The sequence below is a fragment of the Mesoplodon bidens genome (genome assembly GCF_964165515.1).
Source record: "Mesoplodon bidens genome assembly, chromosome: 11".
Lineage (NCBI taxonomy): Eukaryota > Metazoa > Chordata > Mammalia > Artiodactyla > Ziphiidae > Mesoplodon > Mesoplodon bidens.
Window position 1 is genome coordinate 5,854,037 of NC_138167.1, and position 25,430 is coordinate 5,879,466.

At 60.4% G+C, this 25,430-nt stretch overlaps 3 protein-coding genes across 6 annotated transcripts; all 3 read left to right on the forward strand.

The window, feature by feature from the left end:
* Nucleotides 1-3,278: 3,278 nt before the first annotated feature.
* On the forward strand, nucleotides 3,279-6,950 carry GPR162 (G protein-coupled receptor 162; the record flags this gene model as incomplete). Its single annotated transcript, XM_081248468.1, has 4 exons — nucleotides 3,279-4,145; nucleotides 4,863-5,052; nucleotides 5,639-5,796; nucleotides 6,100-6,950. 4 exons carry the CDS (start codon nucleotides 3,279-3,281, stop codon nucleotides 6,637-6,639), a joined length of 1,755 nt encoding a protein of 584 aa, XP_081104594.1. The 3' UTR covers nucleotides 6,640-6,950.
* A 435-nt stretch (nucleotides 6,951-7,385) lies between these two features.
* On the forward strand, nucleotides 7,386-17,861 carry P3H3 (prolyl 3-hydroxylase 3). 4 transcript variants are annotated; one of them, XR_014017001.1, is made up of 15 exons: nucleotides 7,386-8,231; nucleotides 9,148-9,300; nucleotides 9,652-9,853; nucleotides 9,934-10,080; nucleotides 10,537-10,673; nucleotides 11,108-11,197; nucleotides 12,253-12,305; nucleotides 12,420-12,487; nucleotides 12,600-12,724; nucleotides 15,290-15,391; nucleotides 15,667-15,817; nucleotides 16,036-16,153; nucleotides 16,230-16,305; nucleotides 16,966-17,168; nucleotides 17,315-17,448. XR_014017001.1 is itself a non-coding variant. In XM_081248436.1 (15 exons), exons 1-15 carry the CDS (start codon nucleotides 7,734-7,736, stop codon nucleotides 17,468-17,470), a joined length of 2,217 nt encoding a protein of 738 aa, XP_081104562.1. In that variant the 5' UTR covers nucleotides 7,395-7,733; the 3' UTR covers nucleotides 17,471-17,861. The 4 variants fall into 4 exon arrangements, 3 of the variants coding, with proteins under 3 accessions (XP_081104564.1, XP_081104562.1, XP_081104563.1); XM_081248436.1 differs by having other exon boundaries at nucleotides 7,395-8,231; nucleotides 17,028-17,168; nucleotides 17,315-17,861; XM_081248437.1 differs by having other exon boundaries at nucleotides 7,398-8,231; nucleotides 9,934-10,065; nucleotides 17,028-17,168; nucleotides 17,315-17,861.
* A 143-nt stretch (nucleotides 17,862-18,004) lies between these two features.
* On the forward strand, nucleotides 18,005-24,958 carry GNB3 (G protein subunit beta 3). The gene is made up of 10 exons (XM_081248486.1): nucleotides 18,005-19,043; nucleotides 19,281-19,367; nucleotides 19,646-19,684; nucleotides 21,201-21,307; nucleotides 21,396-21,459; nucleotides 21,577-21,739; nucleotides 21,824-21,890; nucleotides 21,989-22,190; nucleotides 23,744-23,960; nucleotides 24,739-24,958. Exons 2-10 carry the CDS (start codon nucleotides 19,311-19,313, stop codon nucleotides 24,843-24,845), a joined length of 1,023 nt encoding a protein of 340 aa, XP_081104612.1. The 5' UTR covers nucleotides 18,005-19,043; nucleotides 19,281-19,310; the 3' UTR covers nucleotides 24,846-24,958.
* The last annotated feature ends 472 nt before the right edge of the window (nucleotides 24,959-25,430 follow it).

A 25,430-nucleotide genomic window follows, 5' to 3' on the forward strand; every position in this document is an offset into this window, starting at 1 on the left:
GTTTACAAGTTTTCTTCTTCCTCCTCTTCTTGATCCATTTCTCTCAGGATCCCCAGCCTCCTCTGCCTCTCTCTCCTCCCTTCCCTTTCTCACCACCTCCTGCAGTCCCTACCTTTTTCCCCTTTTCCTTTCCTTCCAGCTTGCCTCTTCCAGGAAGAACACCCGGTTGTCTCCAGGGCTCCCCATGGCTTGCTTTGTATTCCTGCCCACTCCCCACCCCTGCCTCCCTGAGCTGACAGAAAAATCCAAGAGACTGACTTTAAGGAAGATGCTCTTCTTCATTTGTGTGTGTGTGTGTGTGTGTGTGTGTGTGTGTGAGAGAGAGAGAGAGAGAGAGAGAGAGAGAGAGGGAGAGAGAGAGAGAGAGAAATGGCTCTTTTCTGGGGACCTGGAATCTTCTGATCTGTGGGGTCAGACCCAGAGGAGAGGTTGCCAGGCTTGCCCCAGGAAGGAGACGAAGTTTCCCTGGGGAGGGAAAAATCCTCTGGACGCCGATTACCCACCTCCCCACCCCAGAGGGCCCTGAGTGTGCGGGTGTGTGATACACTGAAGGGGAGAGACTGCAGGGGCTGTGTGTGACTGTGATGTGTGCAGAATTGTGTGTGTCGCCCACACAAGTGTGAATTTGTGCTCCAGGAGGGGGAAGCGGTGTGTATTGGTGGGGTGCTTTCTTTCAGCCTGTGTACCCCGCATCCCGCAAGCAGCCCCAGCGTCCTCACCAGCGCCCCTCACTCGGCAGCCTCCAGCACATGCCCGCGTGAGCTACACCCGGGCACAGCCCTTACAGATACACACAGTGACACTCGGTGACACACGTGTCCAACTCCCCGAGCAACGCCAGCTGCCTCATCGAGCTTGAGTTCGTGTTGAAAACCGGGTGGGGTGGGGGCAGGACACGATCCAGTTCTCCAATGAAGCCGGTTCCCCGCCGCCCTCCTCGCTCCCTCCCTCCTGGCGCCTTCTTCGCCCCTCCCCCTCCAAGTCCCCACCGGCCGGTCCCCCGCCCCGCGCTCGCCCCCGCCCCTCAAGCCTCGCCTCCGTCCCGACCCGGGGCTGCGGCGGCAGGACCCCGGGAGAGAGGGGCTCGGAGGGACGTAGGGGGCCGAACGGAGAGGCTGGGACGGGCGGGAGGAGGGAGGCCCGGAGGGAGGAGGGAGGAGGGAGGAGGGCGGCGAGCTGGAGCCGGCAGGCGGCGGGAGCCGGGGAGAGCCGCGTCGGGAGTGCTGTCTCCATGGCAGTGCTGGGCGCAGCCCGAGGTAAGGCGACCCCGGCCCTGTCCCCCGTGGTCCCCTCCCCCCCCCACCGCCGCCTCCTCTCCCCTCGGGCCGGCCCCTCCTCCCCAGCCACCTGCTGTTTCTGCCCTGGAGACCGCGGTGGGTGGCCCGCAGGAGGGAGGAGCCGCCTGACCTTTTACCCCTTTACCCCGAAGGGCGAGGGACCCCCTCCCGCCCTGGGGTCCCTCGGACCCCCTCCTGCCTTCCTCTGATCGCTCTCCGTCCTTCACCTCCTCCCTCTGTCCTTCACATCCCTCCTGCCGCCCTCCCTCTCCGAGTCCCCAGCTCTTTCCTCCTGAGCCCACCCTCTGGGCCTGGGTGGGTGTGGATGGGAAGGGGTCCAAGGCTGGAGGGGAGGTGGGGGGCGCTCCTGACCGATTCCCTCCATCTCCCTCTAGCTGGCCATTGCCATGGCAACTAGGGTGTACTGGGCTCCGAGGGAAGACAAAGGTGGGGGATGGACCAGGACCTCTGGGGAGGGCAAGGATCTAAGGGTCTGCTACAGGAAACAGACGCTACCACCGATGCGTCCCATTTTTACCTCGCTTACCCCAAAGCCTTTACGCCCATCCTTCCTGCCTCCACTCTCTTCAGGCTTTCAGCCGAGTTCCTCTGAACCCCCTCGCCAGGGCTCGATGAAGCTCAGAGTCACCAAATTCAGAACATCCTCCTTCCCATCAGAGGGAAACTGAGGCTCAGGGCAGGGGAGGAGAGAGCGGGGCTCTATGAGCTGGAGGGAGTCCGAACCTTATTGAGCACCGGGCTTTTCTTCTCAGCCTCCCTGCTCCCCGCTCCCTCCCTCCATCCCCCCCTCACCTCCCCCCAAAGCCTCCTCTCCAGGGGTCTCTTGGCTTTTCCTTCTATTTTCAAATACTATCACTTTGCCCCCTCTTTCCTTCTCTTCTGTTCAAACTCTCCTCCTTCCCCCTAGTTCCCCCTCTTTCCTTTTCTGGATGCTTCTGATGTCAGTGGTTCCCCTGCCTTCGGGTTCCCTGCCACCCCCCCACCCCACCCCACCCCCGCCTCGGTCCCAGCCTCCTTTCTCCCATCTTCCCAGATACCCGGTGAGTGGGCGGGTGATCATGCAGGCTTGGGGAGATGGAACTGAGCACCTGGACCCCTGGACCCAGGAGCCTGGAAGGTTGGGGAATGGCTGTAATACCATATCCCAGTTTCCAGTGAGCCCTCAAGAAGAAACAAGCCTTGCCTCTGCCATGGTAGCTCTGAGGAGAGATTCAGGGATGTGAAGATAGCGGTTGGGGAGTGCTGAGCAGGGGACAGAAAGAGGGACCCGGGAGCGCCAGAAGCAGGAAAAATGGCTGACGAAGGATGGGAGACAGGAGGTCAGAATACCTTCTTTCCTGGAGGTCTGGAAAGCAGGGCTCTCATCCGTGGGGGGTGTTAGAGTGACCATCTGCTTTAAGGCAGCAGAATGTTCTGAATGACCCCATGACCCCTAGTAACCAGTCATTTCTATCATTTCAAGAGAAGGGAGCCTTGGGTGCCAGCTGGAGACCAGCCTGGACCCCACCTTTGCTCCGCCCCTTCCACACCTCATCTCTCCCTTGCAGTGTGTCCAGGCGGCTGAGCCCCGCCCCCATGCCCCTTGAGGCATCCAGAAGACCCCTGACTGGCCAAGCACCAGAGGCAGAAGACAGCTGGAAGTCCTGACATGGGGACCAGGGCTTCCCAGCCAGCCTCCTAGTTGGGAAAGCGGTCAGCTTGCCTCCGCCATCAACTACAGGGATACTTCTGGAAGGGCCCCACCCAGCATGGAGGCGGAGGACCACCTCCGCTGACCCGCAGTCTCCTCCCCTGCCCTCCACGCCTGACCTTAGCGGGGTCAGTCGTGCAATGCTGAGCACTAGGGTAGGCCTAGGGGCGGCCTTCCTCACTCCAGGGCAAGGACTGTGGGCATCATGGGGGTGTGTGTGAGTGGGGCTCCTGGGTGAGACCTAGCCCCCACCCCCAAGAGTTCAAGGGGGGTGGGGGGACCGACGAAGGATGGCTCGGGGTGGGGCGGGGGCAGAGGAGGCCTCCCTCCGCTCAAACGCGTTGTCCTGGCTGGCCTGCGGGCTCCTGGCACTGCTGGCCAACGCCTGGATCATCCTCAGCATCTCGGCCAAGCAGCAGAAGCACAAGCCGCTGGAGCTGCTGCTCTGCTTCCTGGCAGGCACGCACATCCTCATGGCGGCCGTGCCCCTCACCACCTTCGCTGTGGTGCAGCTCCGGCGCCAGGCCTCCTCCGACTATGACTGGAACGAGAGCATCTGCAAGGTCTTCGTGTCCACCTACTACACGCTGGCCCTGGCCACCTGCTTCACCGTCGCCTCGCTCTCCTACCACCGCATGTGGATGGTGCGTTGGCCCGTCAACTACCGCCTCAGCAACGCCAAGAAGCAGGCACTGCACGCCGTCGTGGGCATCTGGATGGTCAGCTTCATCCTCTCCACACTGCCCTCCATTGGCTGGCACAACAACGGCGAGCGCTACTACGCCCGCGGCTGCCAATTCATAGTCTCCAAGATTGGCCTCGGCTTTGGCGTCTGCTTCAGCCTCTTGCTACTTGGGGGCATTGTCATGGGGCTGGTCTGTGTGGCCATCACCTTCTACCAGACGCTGTGGGCCCGGCCCCGGAGGGCTCAACAAGCCCGGAGAGCAGGGGCTGGGGGCGGGGCCAAGGGGGGTGGGCCAGGGGGGTTGGGCACCCGGCCAGCCTTTGAGGTGCCGGCCATTGTGGTGGAGGATGCCCGAGGGAAGCGGCGGTCCTCGCTGGATGGGTCCGAGTCGGCCAAGACATCCCTGCAGGTCACCAACTTGGTCAGCGCCATCGTCTTTCTCTATGACTCACTCACAGGGGTGCCCATCTTGGTGAGATTGGGGCTCCCCCCCGACCTGCTCTCTTCAATATCCAGACCCCAGCATGATCACCTGACCTCTAACTCCATCATCCATCTTCCTCTCTCCTCTACCCAGCCCCACTTGTGAACCCCCATCTCCATCATCCATCTCCTAGCTCCCACTAGCCCAGCTCCGTAGCCTGTTCGCCAGTGACCAGTACTCAACTCCATCATCCATCCTCCTGTCCCACTCCCTGTCCTCTGGCTCCATCATCTTTCCTGCAGCTCCACGATTCAGCCCCCCAGACCTATCACCCAGCTGCTAAGCTCCACACTCCACTCCCGAACTCCCTCTGGATACAACAGGGTCTTGAGCACCCCTGGGTGGCAACCCCAGAGAGCTCACCCCCCCCCCCCGCCCCCAGCTTTCTGCATCCCCATCTAGTCCCTCTGTCTGAATTTCAGTCTGTCTTCAAGTTTACTGTACCGCGTCTGCTCCTCTCCCTCTGGACCTCTGGGCTCTCTCTCCAGTATTCTCTCTCCTGATCTTCCTCTGAGTCAATCCCTTCCCCTCTGTTCAACCTTCTTCACCTCCAACTTTGCCTCTGTCCTGATCCTATGTGATCCGGACCATCCGCTCCTGACTTCTTGCCCCGCCCCCGTCTGCACTAGGATGTCGGATCTGGGGTCGAGTGGGCCCCCTCGGCTCTGGGCCCTGACCCGGGGCCACTCTCCATCCTCCTGCCAGGTGGTGAGCTTCTTCTCCCTGAAGTCGGACTCGGCTCCCCCCTGGATGGTGCTGGCTGTGCTGTGGTGCTCCATGGCACAGACGCTGCTGTTGCCTTCCTTCATCTGGTCCTGCGAGCGCTACCGCGCCGACGTGCGCACCGTGTGGGAGCAGTGCGTGGCTCTCATGTCCGAGGAGGACGGCGACGACGGTCAGAGGAGGGACTGGGCTTTCGCTTTCCTAGGCGTCGGCTCCCTTTCCTGCCCTCTTCTACCAGCCCTTTTCCTTGTGGGGACGGGCTGCCCTGGAGTGCCCCCTGCTGGACAGAACCTGCAGCGCCCCTGGGTTGACTCGTGGCTCCCCTCTCCCCAGTCATCACCCCGATGCACACCCACTGCTTCCTCCTCTCGGTGTCCCTCGAAGGCCACACTAGCCAGCTCTGCCTCCGCCGAGCCTACGAAACAGTCCAGAGAACTCCCACAACCATAAAGGAAGGCTGTGGAACCAAGGGAAAGCTAAGCTTCCTGAGAGAGACTCCCCAGCTACAGGGACAGCTCCTGGCGTGGGATTGGGGGGCCAGGGGTAACTGTTTCAGACGAGTGTGTCTGTATGTATGAATCGCTAGGGATTCAGCACCGAATGCAACAGACGCTGGCCACTCTTGTTTTCCTCTTGGAGCTTACAGACTAATGGAAACAGGATTCTCTGGGGAGCTTATAAGGGGGTGGGAGCTTTTAAAGGGGGTGGGGAGGTGGGTATTCCCTGCCTGTAACCACTCTGCCCCTTTTTTCTCCTAGATGGGGGCTGTGATGATTATGCAGATGGCCGAGTGTGCAAAGTTCGCTTTGATGCCAACGGGGCCACAGGACCAGGGGGCAGGGACCCTACCCAAGTGAAGCTGCTGCCTGGAAGGCACATGCTCTTTCCCCCTCTTGAGACGGTCCACTACTTACAGGTATGGGACTAGGCAGTACACCTCCTATTCTGGGTATCCCCTCACTACTTTTCTCCAGTCTCTGTTATCCATCCTGACCCCCGATTCCCTAGCCCCAGCCTGCAGGGCACATGAGGAGTAGGTGAAAGGAAGGCACGGCAAGGGAGGCTCCCCTTCAGACCGCTCAGAACCAGGTTTGCCCATCAGAGGATGTTTTGCAGAAGTGTAAGGGGTGGAGCCACCTTGCAGAGTCCCCGCTTTGGTTCCTGCCTCTACCCCCTTTGTCCCGGCAGCACCCCTGGGTCTACTTGCTCCTCTCCCCAGGTCCCTCTGTCCCGCCGTCTGTCCCACGATGAGACCAACATCTTCTCTACTCCTCGGGCACCTGGCTCCTTCCTGCACAAGTGGCCGTCCTCTGATGATATCCGGGTCCTCCCAGCCCAGAGCCGGGCCCTAGGGGGCCCTCCTGAGTACCTGGGACAAAGACAAGGGCTGGAGGAGGAGGAGGCTGAAGGTGGGGGGCTGGCCAGTCTTCGCCAATTCCTGGAGGGCGGAGTTCTGGGGTCAGGTGGGGGACCCCCACGGGGTCCAGGCTTCTTCCGAGAGGAGATCACCACCTTCATTGACGAGACACCTTTGCCTTCTCCGACGGCCTCGCCAGGGCCCTCTCCTCGCCGGCCCAGGCCGCTGGGAGTCTCACCCCGCCGACTCTCCCTTGGGTCCCCTGATAGCAGAGTCGTTGGACTTCCTTTGGGGCTAAGTGCAGGGCGACGCGGCTCCCTGACAGGAGGTGAGGGGAGTGCAAGAGCTTGGGGAGGACCTTGGGACCCAGGTAACCCCATCTTCCCCCAGCTGACCCTGTGAGCCCAAGTGGGCCTGCTGGACTGGGGGTGGGGGGGCCTGGGTGCGTAACACCTCGTTCTGTCTCTGAGCCTGAGTCAGCTGCCCCCAGACTCTGGGGAGATGGAACCTCTGCTGTCTCCCATCCAAGTGACCAGATGCCTGACTCACCTTCCATCATCCCTAGCAAAATGTATTAAAGTCTGAAGTGTCACCATGGAAACCACTGTGTCCAGTGTGCTGTGGTGGCAAAGGGGATGGTCAGAGGCTTGGGGGGTGGAATGGCTCATAGAGGACAAACTAGAGCAGGCACACTGGACAGAGGCACAGAAATATACACGGAGAACGACAAACATGGAGACATTCACAGAGACGGCCTTATGAGAGCACCTCGGGCTGGGCTGGGCTGGGCTGGGCGGGAGGGGGGTGTGGAGGGGGGAGGACATAGGGAGACACCTGAGTTAGCTGGCTTGGGGTTTGAAGGATCTTCGTTGAGATCTGTGGAGGTGGTTTTAGAGGATGTCTCTATCTCCCATGCCTCAGCGCTCCTCCTTTTCCCAAATCTGTATGCGCGCACTTTCTGGGCAGGAAAGGGTTTGAGCAGACTTGGTGTCACAGACCTGGAGTTTACCCCCCTCCCTGCTGCATTCGAAAGTTCCTTTGTCCAAAAGCGCGTGTGTGCGGGTTTGTGGGAGGCATCCACGCTCCTTTTCCTGGACCCCAAGAGTGGAGGAGAACGCAGCCGCAGTAGCTCTTCCCACCCGCTGGGCCTCGGCGCCTGGAGTCCGGGGTCCTACGAGGCTCCTCAGGCTGTCTTCAGAGCACCAGGCCTGCTCCACCGTCGGCCGCCTGCCCTGCTCTCCCCGCGGTCTGTTTCTTGGTCCACACCACCCCGCTGGTCCTAAAGCCCGCGTTCTCCCCCTTCTGCCAGGCGTCCTCTCCCAGGGCTGGGGCTCGGCCCCATCAGCTCCCGTCGGCGCCGCTCATTCCTCCCCTCTTCCTCTCCTCCCTCCTCTCTCTCTCGCCTTCCTTTCCCCTCCCTCTTCCTTCCCCGTTTCCTCCCTCTTCCTCGCGGCTCCCGCAGTTCCCTCCTGCAGCCGGCCGGCGGCTCAAGCACGATGTTCCGCCTCCTCCGGTGGCTGCCGCTCTTGCTGCTGCTGCCTCCCCCGGGGTCCCCCGAGCCCCCCGGCCTGGCCCCGCTGTCCGCGGGGGCGCCCCCCCAGGCCCCCGACTTGCTCTACGCCGACGGGCTGCGCGCCTACGCGGCGGGGGCCTGGGCGCCGGCGGTGGCCCTGCTGCGGGAGGCGCTGCGGAGCCGGGCGGCGCTGGGCCGCGCGCGGCGGGACTGCGCGGCGCGCTGCGCGGCCGAGCCGGGGGCCGCGTTCCCCGCCCTGCTCCCCGCCTCTCCGGGGCCCGACTCCGGGCCGGGAGCGGCGCGGGGCGCTTGGGAACCGCTGCTCCTCCGCGCCGCGCTCCGGCGCGCCGAGTGCCTGACCCAGTGCGGGGCGCGGAGGCTGGGTCCGGGGGGCGCGGCGCGGCTCCGAGTGGGGAGCGCTCTCCAGGACGCCTTCCGCCGCCGGGAGCCCTACAACTACCTGCAGAGGGCCTACTACCAGGTGCGCGGCGGCCCGGGCCCCGGGGGTCCTCCGGGGCCCCGCCGCCGTCCTCCTCCAGCTCCTGGGAGGGGCGGCGGGCCAGCGCCCGGACCCGGGTGGGGCTGTGTGGATAGGACCGCGTCTTTGGAGTCCGTCCTATCAAACCGCGACAAACACCCATCGAGGCCGCCGAGGGACAGCCTTGGGAGAGTGGGAGCGAAGTTGGAATGGGTGTCATGCGGCGGGGTGGAAGTAGGTCGGAGATGGAGGGCAGGGGCCTGGAGTTTTAGAAAGTCTTACTGAGACCTACGTGGAGTGACAGCCGCCTCTTCCCAGGAATGAAGGGGGAGGATTAGGGTTGAGATCCGCCGCTGGAGAGAGAGCATGGGGGCGGGTAACGGGGTGAGAGTGAGCCTTCGCTTGGGGCTGGAGGGAGCTTCGGGAAAGAAAGAGGAGGAGGCGCGGGCCAGGGCTGAGGGGCCCGGTGTCCCGGGGCAGGGGCAATGGACACTGCGCTCTACTGGTGCGGTCGCTGTTGCCTAATAATGCCTACGTGGCCGGGGAAGGGGGGCGCTGGTCACACACACCTCAGCTCAGGGTCCTAGAGCCCAGCGGCTTTTGCTGGTCGCTCGGGTCACCTCTACTTCCGCACCTCACTTAGCCATCACTTCCACTTCGTCTCTCCAACGAGGTCCCTCTGCCCATATCCCACCCACTCCAGTCTTCAGACCCCGCTTCCGCTTCCGTAGCTACCAGACTCCTGAGAGCCCCAACATACGGGGGGTCTGGAGGTTGGGTGGTGGGCAGTTCTCACCTACCGGTCTTCCAGAAGGCTCTGGGCCAGTGCCAGGTGTGTCTGGGGTGGGGAGGCTGGGGAGGAGGCGGAGTCTGACACCCCTACCCCAGGGCTGACTCCCTCATCCTCCCCGCTTCTCAGCTGAAGAAGTTGGACCTGGCAGCAGCCGCAGCGCACACCTTCTTTGTGGCCAACCCAACGCACCTTCAGATGCGAGAGGACATGGCTAAGTACAGACGGATGTCCGGGGTTCGGCCCCAGAGCTTCCGGGACCTGGAGACGCCCCCATACTGGGTGAGACCCTCAGCACGACCCCTATCCCGCCCCCAGTCTTTGACTGGCTGGATACACAGACCTCGCCGGACTGTGCATTGTCCGCTGGGCATCTGGAAATCTGGGTACCGTCCTCTGTGGCCCTGATGGGAAGCCCCTCTCTGGGACTTAGTTTTCTTCCTGAGATTCACAAAGTCCCACGTTCTAACATTTGGATTCCGAGGCCCACCCTGTATTCCCCAAGGTGACCTGGGACCTGGAGTCCAGGCCCCAAATGAGACCCACACCCCTCCCCTTCTTTCTCCCTCCCGATCTAGTCTGGCAACCCTTGCCCCAGGATTTCAGGTGACTGACCACTCCCCTCCCCAGCAGGCAGCCTATGACACCGGCCTGGAGCTGCTGGGGCACCAGGAAGCAGCACTGGCACTGCCCTGGCTGGAGGAGGCCCTGCAGGAGAGCCTGGCCCAGGTGGAGAGCTGCCGGGCTGGCTGCGAGGGGCCTGAGGAGCAGCAGAGGGCGGAAGAGGAGGCGGAGGGGACCGGGAGCCAGGGAGGCCTGTATGAGGCCATCGCGGGTAAGGAGCTGGGTCGCGGGGCCTCACGGTGCCCGGGGAGGTGCAGCGCAAGCTGAGTGGCGCACGTGTGTCCCCCGCAGGGCACTGGATAGGGGTCCTGCAGTGCCGGCAGCGCTGTGTGGGGGACACGGCCACACGTCCTGGTCGCAGCTTCCCTGTCCCAGACTTCCTTCCCAGCCAGCTGAGGCGGCTGCACGAGGCCCATGCTCAGGGTCAGTGGGGCAAGGGTGAGCCCTGGGGTGACTGAGGTTGGAAACGGGGAGAGTGAAGGTTTGTCTCTGATGGTGTCCTGAGCCCCATCCCTCCCTCCCTCCGTCTGTCTCTGCATCGGTAGTTGGTCAGGGCTCCATGGGGACCACCACCTCAGGAGGACGCTCGCTCTCCTTTGGTGCCGTTGTGGAAAGCTCGGAGATGGGTCACAGGGCTCCTGTCCTTGCTGTTTCTCAGCTTCCTTTACTCTCTCCTCTCTTCCTCCCCTCTGAACTCTGCCCACACAGCTCAGGTATGTTCCAGTAAGCTTTGGAAAGCAGCACGGGATGAGCCTGTCTGCTGGGTGGGACGGGGCCCTGGGGGGCCACCTTCTCCGGCTCTGCCTCTGCCCCCCCTGGCTTCTTGCCTCTGCCCAGGGATCACAGCGGTGCCCGGTCTCTGGGTCCCACCCCCCCGCTATTCTCTGTCTCCAGTAGGGAATCTGTCCCAGGCTGTGGAAAATGTGCTGAGCGTCCTCCTCTTCTACCCGGAGGATGAGGCTGCCAGGAAGGCTCTGGACCAGTACCAGGCCCGGCTAGGAGACCCAAGACGTGGCCTCGGGCCAAGAGAGGTAGCCCCTCCACACTCACCCTGTGAGGTAGCCCGAAATCAAACAGGTATACTGGAGAAGTCACCTGGATCCCGCCCCCCATTCTGGCCAAAGGCGACCCCAAGTCCAGCATCTGCTCGCTCTCCACTCCCTGCCCCCCACTGCAGGCTCTACTTCTGAGTCCAAGCACCAGCCCAGCCCTCTCCCGTTAACCTCACCCCTGCCTGCCCCCACCTAGCACAAGTGCACATGTGCACAACACACACACACACACACACACACACACACACACACACACACTACCCCCAGTCTGAGCCCCGACACCCTGAAGCTGCTGAAGGAGGCGGCTTGAGCCGAGGGGCACAGCCAAGGTTAGGGAGCCTGCGGGCTCCCCTGCCCTTCTCCAGCCTTAACTTCCCTGACCCCCACTCCCCCCCGCTGTCCCCCTTCTCCAGGACATCCAGCGCTTCGTCCTTCGGTCCCTGGGGGAGAAGAGACAGCTCTACTATGCCATGGAGCACTTGGGGGCCAGCTTCAAGGACCCCGTGAGTGACCCCACTGCTCCCCACCCGCCCCCAGGAGAGGGACAGCAGTAGTGCCCTATGTGGATGTGCCACATCCGTTCCCAACAGCGTTTCCCATTTCTCCATAACCCTTCGAGGGTTGGAGAGGACTCTGTGTCCCAGCATCACAGGGACAGAGGCAGGCACCTGTAGTTAAGGGCGGCTTTGGGGTCATGCAGGCCTAAATGTTGGTCTCTCTGCCACGAACAAGCTCTGGACCTTCACTTGCCTCGGCCTCAATTTCCTTACCTGTAAAATGGGAACATCACACTCATCTCATAGCCCTGTTGAAGCCACGTCGCTTGCTCCGAAGTACAGAAAGCTCTGTCGCGGCTGCTATTCTTACTCTTTGTTGTAGTTGTGAAAGGGAACCAAAGGGCAGAGGTTATTCTCGCTGGTGCTACAGCGTAAGGCAGCTTCCTCAACCTGTTTGCCACTATTGCCATTTTGGACCAGATACTTCCTAACTGGGAGAAGGGGGCTGTCCAGGCAACGTAGGACCGTGTAGGCCAGCTTACCCGGCCTCTGCCCAGTAGGTGTCGCTAGCACTCCCTGAGTCATGACAATCAAAACTGTTTGCAGACGTTGCGACGTCCCCTAACGGGCAAATCTCCCTGTTTGGAAACCGTTGGTTAAATCCCAGCTCTGTCCCTCATCAGCTGTGTGATCTTGGGCATGTTACTTTACGTCTCTGTGTCTCAGAGTCCTCTCAACTGCAAAATGGGCACATTACTACGACCTGTTTGATAAGACTATTGTGAACTTTAAATGATAAGTTCCACATCCGTGTATAAAGCTCTTAGAATAGCACCTGGCAAACAGTGCTACGTCAGTTGTTGTTGTTATTATTATCATTATTATTGCAGACTTTGGCCCAGTGCCCAGTGCCCGGGGCTCCCGACAATGAGTCCAGGGCTTTCTCCACCTCCACCTTCCCCTCTGGAAGCAGGAGGACCTTAATGTGGTAGCTCAGGGTCTACCGTCAGGGATTCAGGGGCGGACTTGATGGGTGATGGCGCTTTTCCTGACTGTCCCAGGATCCCTGGACCCCAGCAGCTTTCATCCCTGAGGCCCTTAGAGAAAAACTCAGGTAGGAGGTGCCTTGTGGTGGGAGGGGCGTGGCCTGAGCTGGAAGGGGAGGGATGGGTCCTGGGGAAGATGGGTCTGGCCTGTGCGTCCGCTGAGCATGTCTCTCACCCCTGAGAGAGGATCTGGAGAAGAGGCCGTGGGACCATGAGCCTCCACAGCCGAAGCCCTTGACTCACTGGAAGGGTGAGTTCCTGGGACAGCAGGAGACAGGATTCTGGAGGGTCTGGGGGCTGCCAGCTACTGCTGGGCCTGCTCTCAGGGGACCCTCAGCCCCGGTCCTCTCCCTCCCCGGCAGATGTCCTCCTCCTGGAGGGGGTAACCCTGACCCAGGACGCGAGGCAGCTGAATGGGTCGGAGCGAGCGGTGCTAGACGGGCTGCTCACCCCAGCTGAGTGCGGGGTGCTCCTGCAGCTGGCCAAGGTGAGAAGACCTGTGGGGGGGGCACTGCCGCTATTTGGGGACCCGCTGGTACAGCTGCCTGCCCCCTTGCTCTTGGCCTGCGCCCTGTCCTGCCCTCCCTGACTCTCCAGCGGGGACTGTGGTCGCCACTGCCTCCCCGCTGGGGACAAGTTCCTTTTCCTCTTAACTTAGCTGACGTGGGCTGGTCATTTTACAGAAGGATATTGCGAGAACCTGATAGGAAGAACAAAATACAAAGCATAAATGCATCAGAAAGGGTGAGTGCACAGGTGAAGATTCCTTGGTTGGCCGAGAGCTCAGTTATTGGCTCGGCAGACATGCAGGCTGTTTCTCCATCATCGCATCCCCTCCTAGGTTGGGGGGGATGATCTGTATTCACCAGGTTGAGTCTGCCATTTTATGAAGCTTCAGTCTCACTCTGGGCTAGCGTTTCTTTGACGCACGCTCTTTGAGACCCTGCTGTACACTGGAAATGCCTGGGTTCCAGGGGGAGGTAGATGAACACAGACCGTGCATTTGGGAGCTCAGTGTATAGAGAAGGAATCAGGCATGGAGACATAATCAGAGTGGGTGGTGAGTTTGATGAAAGAAGTCTGTACAGGGTACTCACCCAGGGACTTCCCTGGCTATCCAGTGGTTAAGACTCCAAACTTCCACTGCAGGGGGCTTGGGTTCGATCCCTGGTCGGGGAACTAGGATCCCGCGCGGAGATGCAAAGTCACGGAAGGCTTACCGGAGGGGCTGGCATTTGAGCTCAGTCTTAAGGATGAGTTAACCAAACAGAGCGGGAAGGAAAGTCAGGCTGCAAGGGAGAAGAGCAAGGGGGGTTCTGGGAACCGCAGTGGAGCACAGGAGTTAAGAACATGGGCCAGTCCCAGCAGGGATTACCTGTGTGACCTTGGGCAATGTATTTTAACATCTGTGAGCCTAGTTTCCTCTCTATGAAATGGGGCTAAATGCAGCGGTTATGTTGTAGGGTTGCTGTGGTTGCTGTGAGGATTAAATGAGTTAGAACATGGTAAAGCTTTTGGAAGAATGTGGAAATAGTATGATCTATCGCTATTAACATCAGGCCGTATATTGTCCAGAGGCAGTTTAGGGTGGAGGCCCAGGAGAGATGGGGAAGGGCCTCTGTACCCTACCAAGGAGTTTGGACTTTATTTGTGGACGGCTTTCTGAAGGATTTAAGGAGGGGTGGACTTTTGTCTTCCTGCAGAACCTCCAAGGGCAGGGTCTGGAGCCCTCATCCTGTAGGACTGGGAGCTCCCTCCAGTGGCAGTGTGGAGAATGCAGCGGGAGAGGGAAGTGAGGGGGAGTTTCTGGGATGATTGCAAGAGGGCCGCTGCCCTAGGTTAGGTTCTCATTTCAAGGGAATGAAGATGGGGACAGATGAGAAATACTTAGAAAGTCAAAGAGAAATTGAGGACTAAATCTATTTGGAAGATGAAGAAAGAATGGAGTCAAGGATAACTCCCAAGTATCAGACCTTTCTGTTCCTTGATTACACTAAACTCATTCTGGCCCCAGGACCTTTGCATTTGCTATTTCTGCTGCCTGGAACATTTTTTCTCTCAGCTATTCCTTCATATCATTTGGTTTCAATGTAGATGTCACCTCATCACTTAGCTGTCCCCTGACCCCTGCTGGGGCACTCTCGGGGTTGTAACCCTGCTTTAATTTTCCATGTAACACTTATCACCGTCTGAATTGATCTGGTTTGTTTGTTTGTTTATTATCTCAAAATATAAACCCTGCTGGAACTTTTCATGTTCACAGTTGAGTCCACAGTGCCTGGCACATAGTAGATGCTCAGTGCCTACTGAATGAATGAATGAATAAAAGAATAGAGGGTTAGATGGCTTGAGTGGCCAGGTAGCCTCTATGTGAACCTCTCAGAGATGAGGCTTAAATACGGGGTAATTAGACAGTGGTACCTTGAGTTTCAAAAAGCAGACAGAATAGAAAAAAGAAAGAAAAAGCAGACAGTAGGTGTCAGGAAAGGGACCCTCAGATACTAGGAGACCCCCAGTAGATAAGAGTCATGTAGGCAGTTGGGTAACTGGGACTTAGCATCAAGGGCCTTAAATTCTCCAAGAGCATGTAAGGTGAGAAGGGATGGAGGAGAGACACCTTGGCTGATGCCTTGTCCCTACCTTGAGTCAGCCAGGACCTGTCCCGACTGTCGAACCTCCTGCCAGCGTCCTTTTTCAGAGAAACTCCCCTATTCTCGGCCCATCGGGATGAGTGATCAAGCCCCTCCTGCCCCCTTCCCCAGCTGTCCTCAGCTCTCAGGGCCCCTTCCCCACTGTAGGAAGCTCTCCAGAGTTCTGTGCACAGTCCCTTCCGCAAGTGGGGTTCCAGATCTTTACCAGGAGTGACAACACAGACGCGGAGATAGTCGTTCTCTGGGAATGGGCAGCAGCTCAGAGAACTCCGGGAGCTTCTAGCCTCTTCCAGGGAGTTGGGAGGGTTGGAGGGAAGGCCATGTGGCCCTGTGGGCAGTGAGGTGGGCGATAGCCCAGGGCCGGGGAGGGTGACTCCCCAGCCAACCCCCTCCCTGCTTAGGACGCGGCTGAGTCTGGAGCCAGGTCCGGCTATCAGGGCCGCCGCTCCCCACACACTCCCCACGAACGCTTCGAGGGGCTCACGGTGCTCAAGGCCGCCCAGGTGAGAGGAGGCCCCCGGGCCCTGGCCTGATGCCAGAACTGGAGAAGAGGGCCGGGCATCTCCTGGGGAGGGCTCTCCCGGGACCGAGGGTAGCCAAGTCCTCGGCCCAGGGTTGAGGAGGGGCTTCCAGACCGAGGGGCCCGTGTTGCCATCATGGAGCAGTTGGGTGGATGGGCGCCCCCAAACCGTGGGTGGAGGGCAGTGGAAGTGGGGCGGGGGCAGGGGCCACCCTTCCAGTGCCTCCCCCTTCCCGGCCCTTCCTTCTCTGCTGGCAGCTGGCCCGGGCTGGGACTGTGGGCAGTCAGGGTGCCCAGCTGCTTCTGGAGGCGAGCGAGCGCGTGCGGAGCCTGACACAGGCCTACTTCTCCCCGGACCGGACCCTGCACCTCTCCTTCACCCACCTGGTGTGCCGTAGTGCCATAGAAGGTAACCGCCAGGGACCCTGCTGCTCCGCCCCAGCCTCGGGGCCCCTCGAGGCCGATGCACCGCACACCTTCTGCAGCCCCAGCCGTGTGCGTCCCAGTCTTCACTGCACGAGGACTGACTCCCCTGCCCAGGCCGGGGCCCGGCTGTGACCCCGGAGCTGCAGGGTGGGTGTCGGTGGGCAGGCACCGGGGCACCCACCAGGCCCCTTCACTTCCCAGGAGAGCAGGCGCAGCGCATGGACCTGAGCCACCCGGTGCACGCAGACAACTGTGTCCTGGACCCTGACACGGGGGAGTGCTGGCGGGAGCCCCCAGCCTACACCTACCGAGACTACAGGTGGGCGGCCCTCCAGGGGTCAGGCAGGGGGGCCTGGGCGGGGGTCTCACCGCCTCCTGTCTTCCTCCCTCCCCAGCGGACTCCTCTACCTCAACGATGACTTCCAGGGCGGCGACCTGTTCTTCACAGAGCCCAACGCCCTCACCGTCACGGTAAATGGGGGTTGGGTGGGGGGTGGACAGGGAGCCCAGCTGTGGGCTCAGGATTCCCAGAGGCAAATGCACGGAAGTGGCTGGGGCCGCCTTAGCCCTCGCCTTCCCTGACCTCCCCAGCGCCTCCCACCACTTGTGTGTTCAGGGGCTCTCCTAGCCCCTCCCAGGAGACCTCCAAGGGGCCCCTCCAGGCCCTCCTAAAGGAGGGCGGGTGAAGCACAGGACCCCAAGCCCCTATTCCAGGTACAAGCTTGGGGCTAGGATCGGTAGAAGAGCGGAGCAGTGCTTTTTCACTGTGCATTGCTCTGCCTTATCCAATAACTTCCTTCTCTGCTCACCACCTGTAATCCAAGCTCTCTTTGGGGTGGAAAAGTGTCCTCAAGATCCTTATGCCCAGAACCCAGAGTCTGGTACTGGGCTCGTGCCTTCAGGTGGCTTCACACCTGGTACAAAGAGTTGGCCAGGAAAAGTCAGGGCACGGGGGTGGATGGAGGTCCCTTCTCCCTTTGGCTCCAACTCCTCTAGCCTCAGTCCGGCACTTGTGCTCCCCAAGTGGAGGCCCATTTCCCATTTGCCCCCAGACAGCCCCTGAATTACGGAGGGGAAGTGGTGGGCAAGAGAGGTGCCTTCTCTGGGCCCCCTACCCCCGTCCTACTCCAGGGACTCAGGGCCAGGTTTTCCGAGGGCCCCTCCCTGGAGCTGAATCCGCCGTGGCCCGCCAGGCGCAGGTCCGTCCTCGCTGTGGGCGCCTCGTGGCCTTCAGCTCCGGCGTGGAGAATCCCCATGGTGTGTGGGCCGTGACGCGGGGGCGGCGCTGCAGCCTGGCGCTGTGGCACACGTGGGCCCCTGAGCACGGGGAACAGGTGAGGAGGAGCGAGCGGGGTAGCCGTGTGAGGGGTGGGCAGGCTGACGGGTAAGGCGCAGGGGCTGAGTTGAGCCAGGGAGGGGCCTTGGGGCAGGGTGGATGCAGGAAATCAGGCCAGACCCTCCTCTCCACGCCCCACCCCAGGAGTGGACCGAAGCCAAAGAGCTACTGCAGGAGCCAGAGAAGGAGGAGGGAGAAGGGATGCCCAGCAGAGACCCCGCCCCAGAACCCCCCAGCCACAGGCTTCAGCGGGTCCAGGACAAGTCTGGGAAGCCGCCTCGGGTCCGAGAGGAGCTGTGAGGGGCTGAGCCAGCTCCTTGGGGATGTGGCCTCTTGACTTGTGGGGGGTCTGCCTTGATGCCAAGACCCCCAAGAAGTCCCCACGTAACGGGAGCAGAACAGCGAGCTCTCCGTCCCTGCACGCCCGCCAGCCTGGGGATCACAAGGGCCGTGCAGCCCTGGACTCGGAGGACACTGCACAGACTAGCCTGGGGAGCCAGGCCTGGGCCCAGCTGATGGACCTCCAGCCCTAGGACAGACAGAAGACGCGATGCTGCCGCCGTGGAGAGAGACGGCCGGGGGTAGGGCCCGACTGCTTTAAATGAGGCGGATGAGAGGGAGGGTCACCCCACTGCCCGCTCCCCGCCCGTCAATAAAGATCCTGAAGACCCCTCAGCCGGGGCCCAGTCAAGTGTGTCGCAGCAGTTTCCCTTGCGGCTGGAGGGTGGAGAGGCTGTGACCAGCCAGGGAGGACAGGTATCGTGGGCCTCCCAGAGGCAGGGCCTCTCCAGCCTGTGATTTGTCAGGGAACTCTCGGCCACCTGCTCCCCTCGTGCAGATGAGCCCTCACCCTGACAGCTGCTCCTTGGGCCTCCTGCTCTAAGCCCTGTCTTCCCTCTCCGAGCTTGCCTGGGGTTCCGGGCAGCCTCGTCCCTCTGGTGCTTGCCTTCTCAGCCCCAGCAGGACCCTGTGAGTCCTGGGGGCCAGCAGTGGGCCCAGCCCCGGATGGGAGCAGGGGACGGGGTTGCCCTCCACTTGCCATTCTTTTCTCCACCCAGAGCTGGGCCAGGCCTGTCCATCCTCCTCTCTGGAGCCCCCGGACCTTCCCCCTCTACCCAGGGATCAGATCCTGGGGGCAGCTGGTTGGGGCTTGTCCAGAAGAAGGATTATCCAGATCAGTCCCTTCTAATCTCAGCTCCGGCCTACGCCCTCCCCGTACTCACCGTACCCCTCTCCGCGCCCCACCCGGAGCTAAGGCACACAGTTTTGGGTATTGACAGTGGGCTGTCTCTCACCCTCATTCTCTGGCTCCTGGACTGGTTGCTAGCCAGGCCCTGACTGCCAAGATCATCGCCACTGATGGGGGCCAGGGCCTGGGCGCCCCCCCCCTGGAGCTGTGGTCGTGCTGCTCCTTTGCGCCCCTCCCAAACCCAGCCCTTAATCCTCACAGCTTTGCTCTAATCCCATGGGGCCTGATGCTCTGCCCTCTGCCTGGAGACTGGCCGGGGAAGCACCCACACCCCTTCCTCCCTCTGGGGCTCGTCACGGGGGCTGCTTCTCCATGGAGTCCTGCACTCCTGCTGCCCCCACCCGCCCCCCAACCTGGGCTGGGCCCAAGCCTCTCGGAAGCCACACGCCTCCCGCCCTGTCCTCTCCCCCCACCCCGGCCAGCTGACTTCATTTGCCTGACGTCGTTGGCCCTACCCTTCCCTGTCAGTGCCCCCCCGCCCCCCGCCCCCAGCCGGGGCCAGGCCAGGCCAGCTCCCCTGGCAGCAGAGCTGGGGCAGGTGACGGGCGGGCGTCGCAGCTGAGGGAGCGAGGAGACGCCTGGGAACCGGAGCTGGAAGCCTAAAGAGATCCAGTCAGAGCCCAAGTAAGAGGGAGCTAGGCTGGCTGTGCCCTCTGGGGCTGGGGGCTGCAGGCAGGGCTGGGCCAGCGCCGGGCTGGCTGCACTGGACTCCACATGGGGAGGGCGGGCGGGGTGAGGGGTGCAGACCACCGAGTCAGTTCCGTCTGGGGAGTGGGCTCCAGCCTTCGTGAGGGGTCCGGTGTGGGGTGTGAGGGACAGAGACATGGGGATCCCCCTACACCCACCCCGTGTTCCTGGCAGGAGCCGGAGCCACCCCTCAAGCTGCCCGCCATGGGGGAGATGGAGCAGCTGCGGCAGGAAGCAGAGCAGCTCAAGAAGCAGATTGCAGTAACCCCAGACCCTCCCACCAGGGAGCCCCAGAAAACAGGGAACCGGGCTCGTGCGGGAGTGGGGCCTGGGGGGGAAGAGGGCTGGGGTCACCCTTGAGTGACGCCCAAGAGACCCCTGACCTGGAAGTCGCCAGATACCTCCTGAATTTGGATCTCATATTTGAGAGGTGGCTCCAAACCCTAGAGCCCCAAACCCACCCGCATCAGACACCCACGCACCCCCACCCCCACCGACACCCTGCCCTTACCATCCCCTGATGTCTGCTTTCCCCCCAGGATGCCAGGAAAGCCTGTGCTGACATTACTCTGGCAGAGGTGAGAGCTCCTGTCCCCCTGACAGGGCCGGAGGGGAGGAGTGGGGAGGGGAAGGGATGGGGCGGGAGCCCCCTGACCAGCCACAGCCTGGTGCCCAAGCTCTAGTACAGCGTGTCCTTGGAGTGAGGAATGACATGAATTCATTCATTCAACAAACATTTTGCGAGGTCAGTCTGCTCTGGGCCAGGCACCGAGTCGGAGACTACGGAGGCGGACTCTGTCCTGTCCTTGTCCTTAAAACGAGAGTGATTATCCCCCCTCGCGGGGTGGCAAGGATGAAGAGGGGTAGGGCGTTGTCATTCAGGAGCCCTTCGCGACGCTAGGTACTAGCTGTCTAATACTGAAGTCGTCAGTTCTAAGATGCATTTTTTCATATTTTGACGTCTCGGAAATTGAGATGCATCCAACAATCGATGCCTTACAATTATAATTCGCAGCATTTTTTCCTTCTTAGTGATCCATGTGAGAATCGTGCTTCTTAGAGTTGGTGGCATCTTAGATTGGATTAAATGTTAGTAATAAGAGTAAACAGTTACTGAACATGAGCCAGGCACTGGGCTAAGTTGCTTAAATACATAATTTCATTTCATGTTCACGACAACCCCATAAGGTAGGTGCTATAAACCTCATTTTACAGGCTCAGAGGAAAACAGGCTCAGAGAGGTTAAGTAACTTGCCTGAGATAACAAAGCAAGTAAATGGCAAGTCAAGTCTTTTGACCCTGGAGCCCCAGCCTAAGTCTAGAAGGTCGAAGGAGTTTCAGGGCCATGGAGCTGCTCTGGGTACCAGGGAGAGCTGGCCATGCAGCAGTGGTGGGCGAGGGCAGTCTCCTAGCAGCTGGGTTCATCCAGATGTGTGCATCTCTTCCCAAGTCCGTGTGTGGTGGTCTCACATGGCAGCTTGAATTGGTCAAGGCGGTACTATTTATACGATGGAAATCCCCCTCCCCCTTCCCCTCCTCCCCCAGCCCACGCAGGAGAGGTGGCGGTTAAACCCTTAGCAACATGCCTGTGTCTGTCTCCGCATCAGTCTAAGCCATTGCCGGGCAGGGCCTGATAACTCTGAGGCTGGGGCCCTGACCCCGAGCCTGGCATGTAACAGAAACTTGTACAGATCAGTGGCTCTGACACTTGACACGTGGGCACGTACCCTGCTCACCCCCTGATTTCTTTTTCTTTTTTTTTTTTTTTGCGGGATCTTGGTTCCCCGACCACCACGGATCGAACCCGTACCCCCTGTATTGGGAGCATGGAGTCTTAACCACTGGACTGCCAGGGAAGTCCTCACCCTGATTTTTTTTTTTTTTTTGTATGCGGGCCTCTCACTTTTGTGGCCTCTCCCGTTGCGGAGCACAGGCTCAGCGGCCATGGCTCACGGGCCCAGCCGCTCCACGGCATGTGGGATCCTCCCGGACCGGGGCACGAACCCGTGTCCCCTGCATCGGCAGGCGGACTCCCAACCACTGCGCCACCAGGGAAGCCCCTCACCCTGATATTTAATGCTCCCTTTCCTGCAGCTGGTGTCTGGCCTAGAGGTCGTGGGACGAGTGCAGATGCGGACGCGGCGGACGCTAAGGGGACACCTGGCCAAGATCTACGCCATGCACTGGGCCACCGACTCCAAGTGAGGCTTAAGAGGCGTGGGCGGCCTGGGGTGGGTGTTAGGGGGACACAGGAAGGAGAGTTGGGTGGCACGAGTGTTCTGTCCCCAGGCTGCTGGTAAGTGCCTCGCAAGACGGGAAGCTGATTGTGTGGGACACCTACACCACCAACAAGGTATCAGCCCTGTCTCCCGGCCCCTCTGCCGCCCTCCTTCCTGGGGGCGTCCTGCTCCCCTTCTCTGCTCTCCACCTGGGAGCTCAGCGCAGGCCCCCGCTGCCCCGCCCCCCGCAGGTGCACGCCATCCCGCTGCGCTCCTCCTGGGTCATGACCTGTGCCTACGCCCCGTCGGGGAACTTCGTGGCATGTGGGGGGCTGGACAATATGTGCTCCATCTACAGCCTCAAATCCCGGGAGGGCAATGTCAAGGTCAGCCGGGAGCTCTCTGCTCACACAGGTGAGTGAGAGACTGAGGGTCCCTGGAAGCCCCGGCCCTGCGGGGGGCGGCGGGCAGCCAGGGCACTGTCCTAACTACCCCCAGGTTATCTCTCCTGCTGCCGCTTCCTGGACGACAACAACATTGTGACCAGCTCCGGGGACACCACGTGGTGAGGACCGAGCGCTGTGGGTGCTGGGGCTTGGGAGGCACCCCTCTGTGCTGGCCTTTCTCTGTGACCCCCTCCCCTCCCCTCCCCCCACCCCGCAGTGCTCTGTGGGACATCGAGACCGGGCAGCAGAAGACTGTGTTTGTGGGACACACGGGGGACTGCATGAGCCTGGCCGTGTCCCCTGACTTCAAACTCTTCATTTCGGGGGCCTGTGATGCCAACGCCAAGCTCTGGGACGTGCGGGAGGGGACCTGCCGGCAGACGTTCACGGGCCACGAGTCGGACATCAATGCTATCTGCGTGAGCAGCCCCCTCACCCCCGCCCCCTCTGTTCTCTGACTCCCGGGAACACCTCTCCACCTCCAACACACACAGCCTTCATCCCCTCCTGCAGCCCCCTGACCCTTTCCTTTTTTTTTTTTCTTTTTTTAAAATTTATTAATTTTTGGCTGCGTTGGGTCTTCGTTGCTGCATGCAGGCTTTCCTCTAGTTGTGGCTCGCGGGCTGTAGAGCGCAGGTGCAGTAGTTGTGGCTCACGGGCCTAGTTGCTCCACGGCATGTGGGATCCTCCCGGACCAGGGCTCGAACCCGTGTCCCCTGCATTGGCAGGCGGATTCTGATCTACTGTGCCACCAGGGAAGCCCCCGCCCCCTTTCAACTTTCCACTTTGAAATAATTTTCCCTCACAGAAAAGTTGCAAGAGTAACAAAAAGAGCTCCCATCTACCCTTCACCCATATTCAGTTACCTTTCTGCCACATTTGCTTCATCATTCCTTCTCTGTAGAGTGAGGGAGGGATAGACGGACAGACGGACACAGACACACACACACCTAGATGTAGGTATAGACACGCTTTGTCATTAGCTTTTTTTTTTTTTTTTTTTTTTGCTGTACGTGGGCCTCTTACTGCCGTGGCCTCTCCCGCTGCGGAGCACAGGCTCCGGAAGCGCAGGCTCAGCGGCCATGGCTCACAGGCCCAGACACTCCGCGGCATGTGGGATCTTCCCGGACCGGGGCACGAACCCGTGTCCCCTGCATCGGTAGGCGGACTCTCAACCACTGCGCCACAAGGGAAGCCCTGTCATTAGCTTTTTCCCTGGGTTCTCTGAAAGGAAGTTGCAGACCTCATGCCTCTTTACCCATTAAATACTTCAGTACTTCCTAAAATCAAGGCCGTTCTCTTTCGTAGTCACAGTCTAATTCTTAAAATCAGGAAATTTAAATCAACGCAGTACTACAGTCTATAGTCTATATTCAAATGTCACCAATTATCTGAAAAATAGCAATGTTTTTTTTCTGTCCAGGAACAGGTATCGCATTCCCTTGCCTTGTCTTTTCAGTTTCTTTTAAACTGGAACCGTTTGCGCCCTTTCTCTGTCTTCCGTGACATTGACATTCTTGAAGAGTACAAGCCAGTTTTCTGTAGACTTTCCCTCCATCGGGTTATGTGACATGTCCTCACGATGAGATTCAGGATATGCCTTGGTACTTGGCCCTGTGCTTACACGCTGATCCAGCCGACTGTAGTCGTTGGCGTCTGGGACAGCCTCCACCCTTCTGACCATGTGGCCCTGGGCACGCTGCCCACCCTCCCTCAGCCCCGTGCTCTCCCCTGCAACGTGGAAATACTGTGGAGCAGGGAAGGGGGTAGGGAGCCCGGCTGCAGCTGGCATGTGACACACGTCAGCGGTGAAGAGTGACCGTGCTGGCGGTGGAAGGGTTGGGGGCGGGGGCCAGAGAGGCTGAGGGAAACAGCTGGGCCTGGAGCCACCAGGGCAGGAGCAGGGAGAGGGCAGGAAAGGCAGCGGGCTGCCCAGGTCTGAGTCCTGACCCCTGGCCACCTGTACCCGCAGTTCTTCCCCAACGGAGAGGCCATCTGCACGGGCTCGGACGATGCCTCCTGCCGCCTGTTTGACCTGCGGGCAGACCAGGAGCTGACCACCTACTCCCACGAGAGCATCGTCTGCGGCATCACATCCGTGGCCTTCTCCCTCAGTGGCCGCCTGCTCTTTGCAGGCTACGACGACTTCAACTGCAATGTCTGGGACTCCATGAAGTGCGAGCGAGTGGGTAAGAGCCTGCCCACCAAGGCCACCTCGCACCCCTTGTGGGGACCCTCTTACCACTGCTCCCTAAGTATTGGGTAACTGAGCTCTACCCCTAGAAGCCAGTCCCCCTTGTTTCCCAATCTAGGAACACCTTCTCTCAAAGCGAAGTTGCTCTAACGGGCCCTTCTCCACTGCGCCTGCCATGGCTGCTTCCCACTGGAAGAGCTCCTCCCGGCCACCCCCAGACCTGTGGGCCTTGAATGTCCAGTCAGTGCTGGGTTTCAGGGGCATCCACCAAAGGGAAGGGCCATCTCAGGGACTATGCAGTGACAGAATTAGGTGGATGGAGAGTGACCTGATGGCCCTGACCCCGACCTGGGTGCTTCTCTAGGACTGGCCTGGTCTGAAGTTGAATCAGATAGTGTGGCTTCTTCTCTTGGGAGAGGCCAGGTGCCCAGTGAAGATAACACTGGGCCAGAGTCAGGATCCAGATCTTAATTCCACTGCTTACATTCTGAGTGGCCTTGGGCAAGTCACTTCTCTCAGGGCCTAAGTCTCCATTTGGAAGCCCTCCCCATTTTCTAGTGCCCTTGCTTTTCTCCCAGCACATTGACATGTCCAACCCTCCCAGGTCCCTCCCCTCCCCTCACCCACCCCAGGTTCTACATAGAGAGACTGGCTTCAATAGAAGGCCCGCCCCTTAGGGCTAATCCTCTTTCCTCTTCTAGTTGGATGTCTCGCCTAGCTAACCTAGGGGCCCTGTGTGCAGGGCCAGGCTGACTCCTCTCCCTTTTCTTCAGGCATCCTCTCTGGCCATGACAACAGGGTCAGCTGCCTGGGGGTCACAGCTGATGGGATGGCTGTGGCCACTGGTTCCTGGGACAGCTTCCTCAAAATCTGGAACTGAGGAGGCTGGAGGAGGGGAGGTAAAAGGCCATGAAGACACTCGGCTGCCCTCTCTCCTGCCCGATTTCTTTAAGATTTTCTCTTCTGCCGTGCAGCCACCCTTCCCGCCCAGCTTTCCCCTTTGAGGGCATGGGGAGTATGGGGAGCGTGCCTCTGGGAGGCAACACCAGGGACATGGGTGGGGAACTGCCCCATCTCCTCCCACGGCCTCCCCTCTCCATGGTCCTGACAGCTTCTCCCTTAATGAGCAAGGACAACGGACCCCGGGACCTCCACCCTTGGCAGGCCTAGCAGGCTTCCCATCTGAGGCCACAGGCCCTAGGATTCCCCCCCACCCCAGAGACACCACCTTTGTCTAGACCTGAGTGGCGCAGGGCCCTCAGCCCCGTGACTATGGCTCTGGCACCACTAGGGTCCTGGCCCCCTTCTCCTTCGTACTTTCTCCTTTGTCTACCTTCTTGCCTCTCCTAAAGCACTGGCAATAAAGTAGTGCCCTGGTATGTCTGTGATGTTTGCCTCCCACCCCACTTCTGTTCCAAACAGACGCAGGACCCACTTAAGTAATAAAGTATTACATGTGCAATGA

What these genes read in the sequence shown, in the direction of transcription:
- P3H3 (XM_081248436.1), top strand. Translation starts at nt 7,734, where the DNA reads ATGTTCCGCCTCCTCCGGTGGCTGCCGCTCTTGCTGCTGCTGCCTCCC. An exon ending in TGCAGAGGGCCTACTACCAG is followed by an intron (nt 8,232 to 9,147) that starts GTGCGCGGCGGC and finishes CCCGCTTCTCAG; the next exon opens with CTGAAGAAGTTGGACCTGGC. An exon ending in CCAACGCCCTCACCGTCACG is followed by an intron (nt 16,306 to 17,027) that starts GTAAATGGGGGT and finishes GTGGCCCGCCAG; the next exon opens with GCGCAGGTCCGTCCTCGCTG.
- GNB3 (XM_081248486.1), top strand. Translation starts at nt 19,311, where the DNA reads ATGGGGGAGATGGAGCAGCTGCGGCAGGAAGCAGAGCAGCTCAAGAAG. An exon ending in CTGACATTACTCTGGCAGAG is followed by an intron (nt 19,685 to 21,200) that starts GTGAGAGCTCCT and finishes CCTTTCCTGCAG; the next exon opens with CTGGTGTCTGGCCTAGAGGT. An exon ending in CACTGGGCCACCGACTCCAA is followed by an intron (nt 21,308 to 21,395) that starts GTGAGGCTTAAG and finishes TTCTGTCCCCAG; the next exon opens with GCTGCTGGTAAGTGCCTCGC.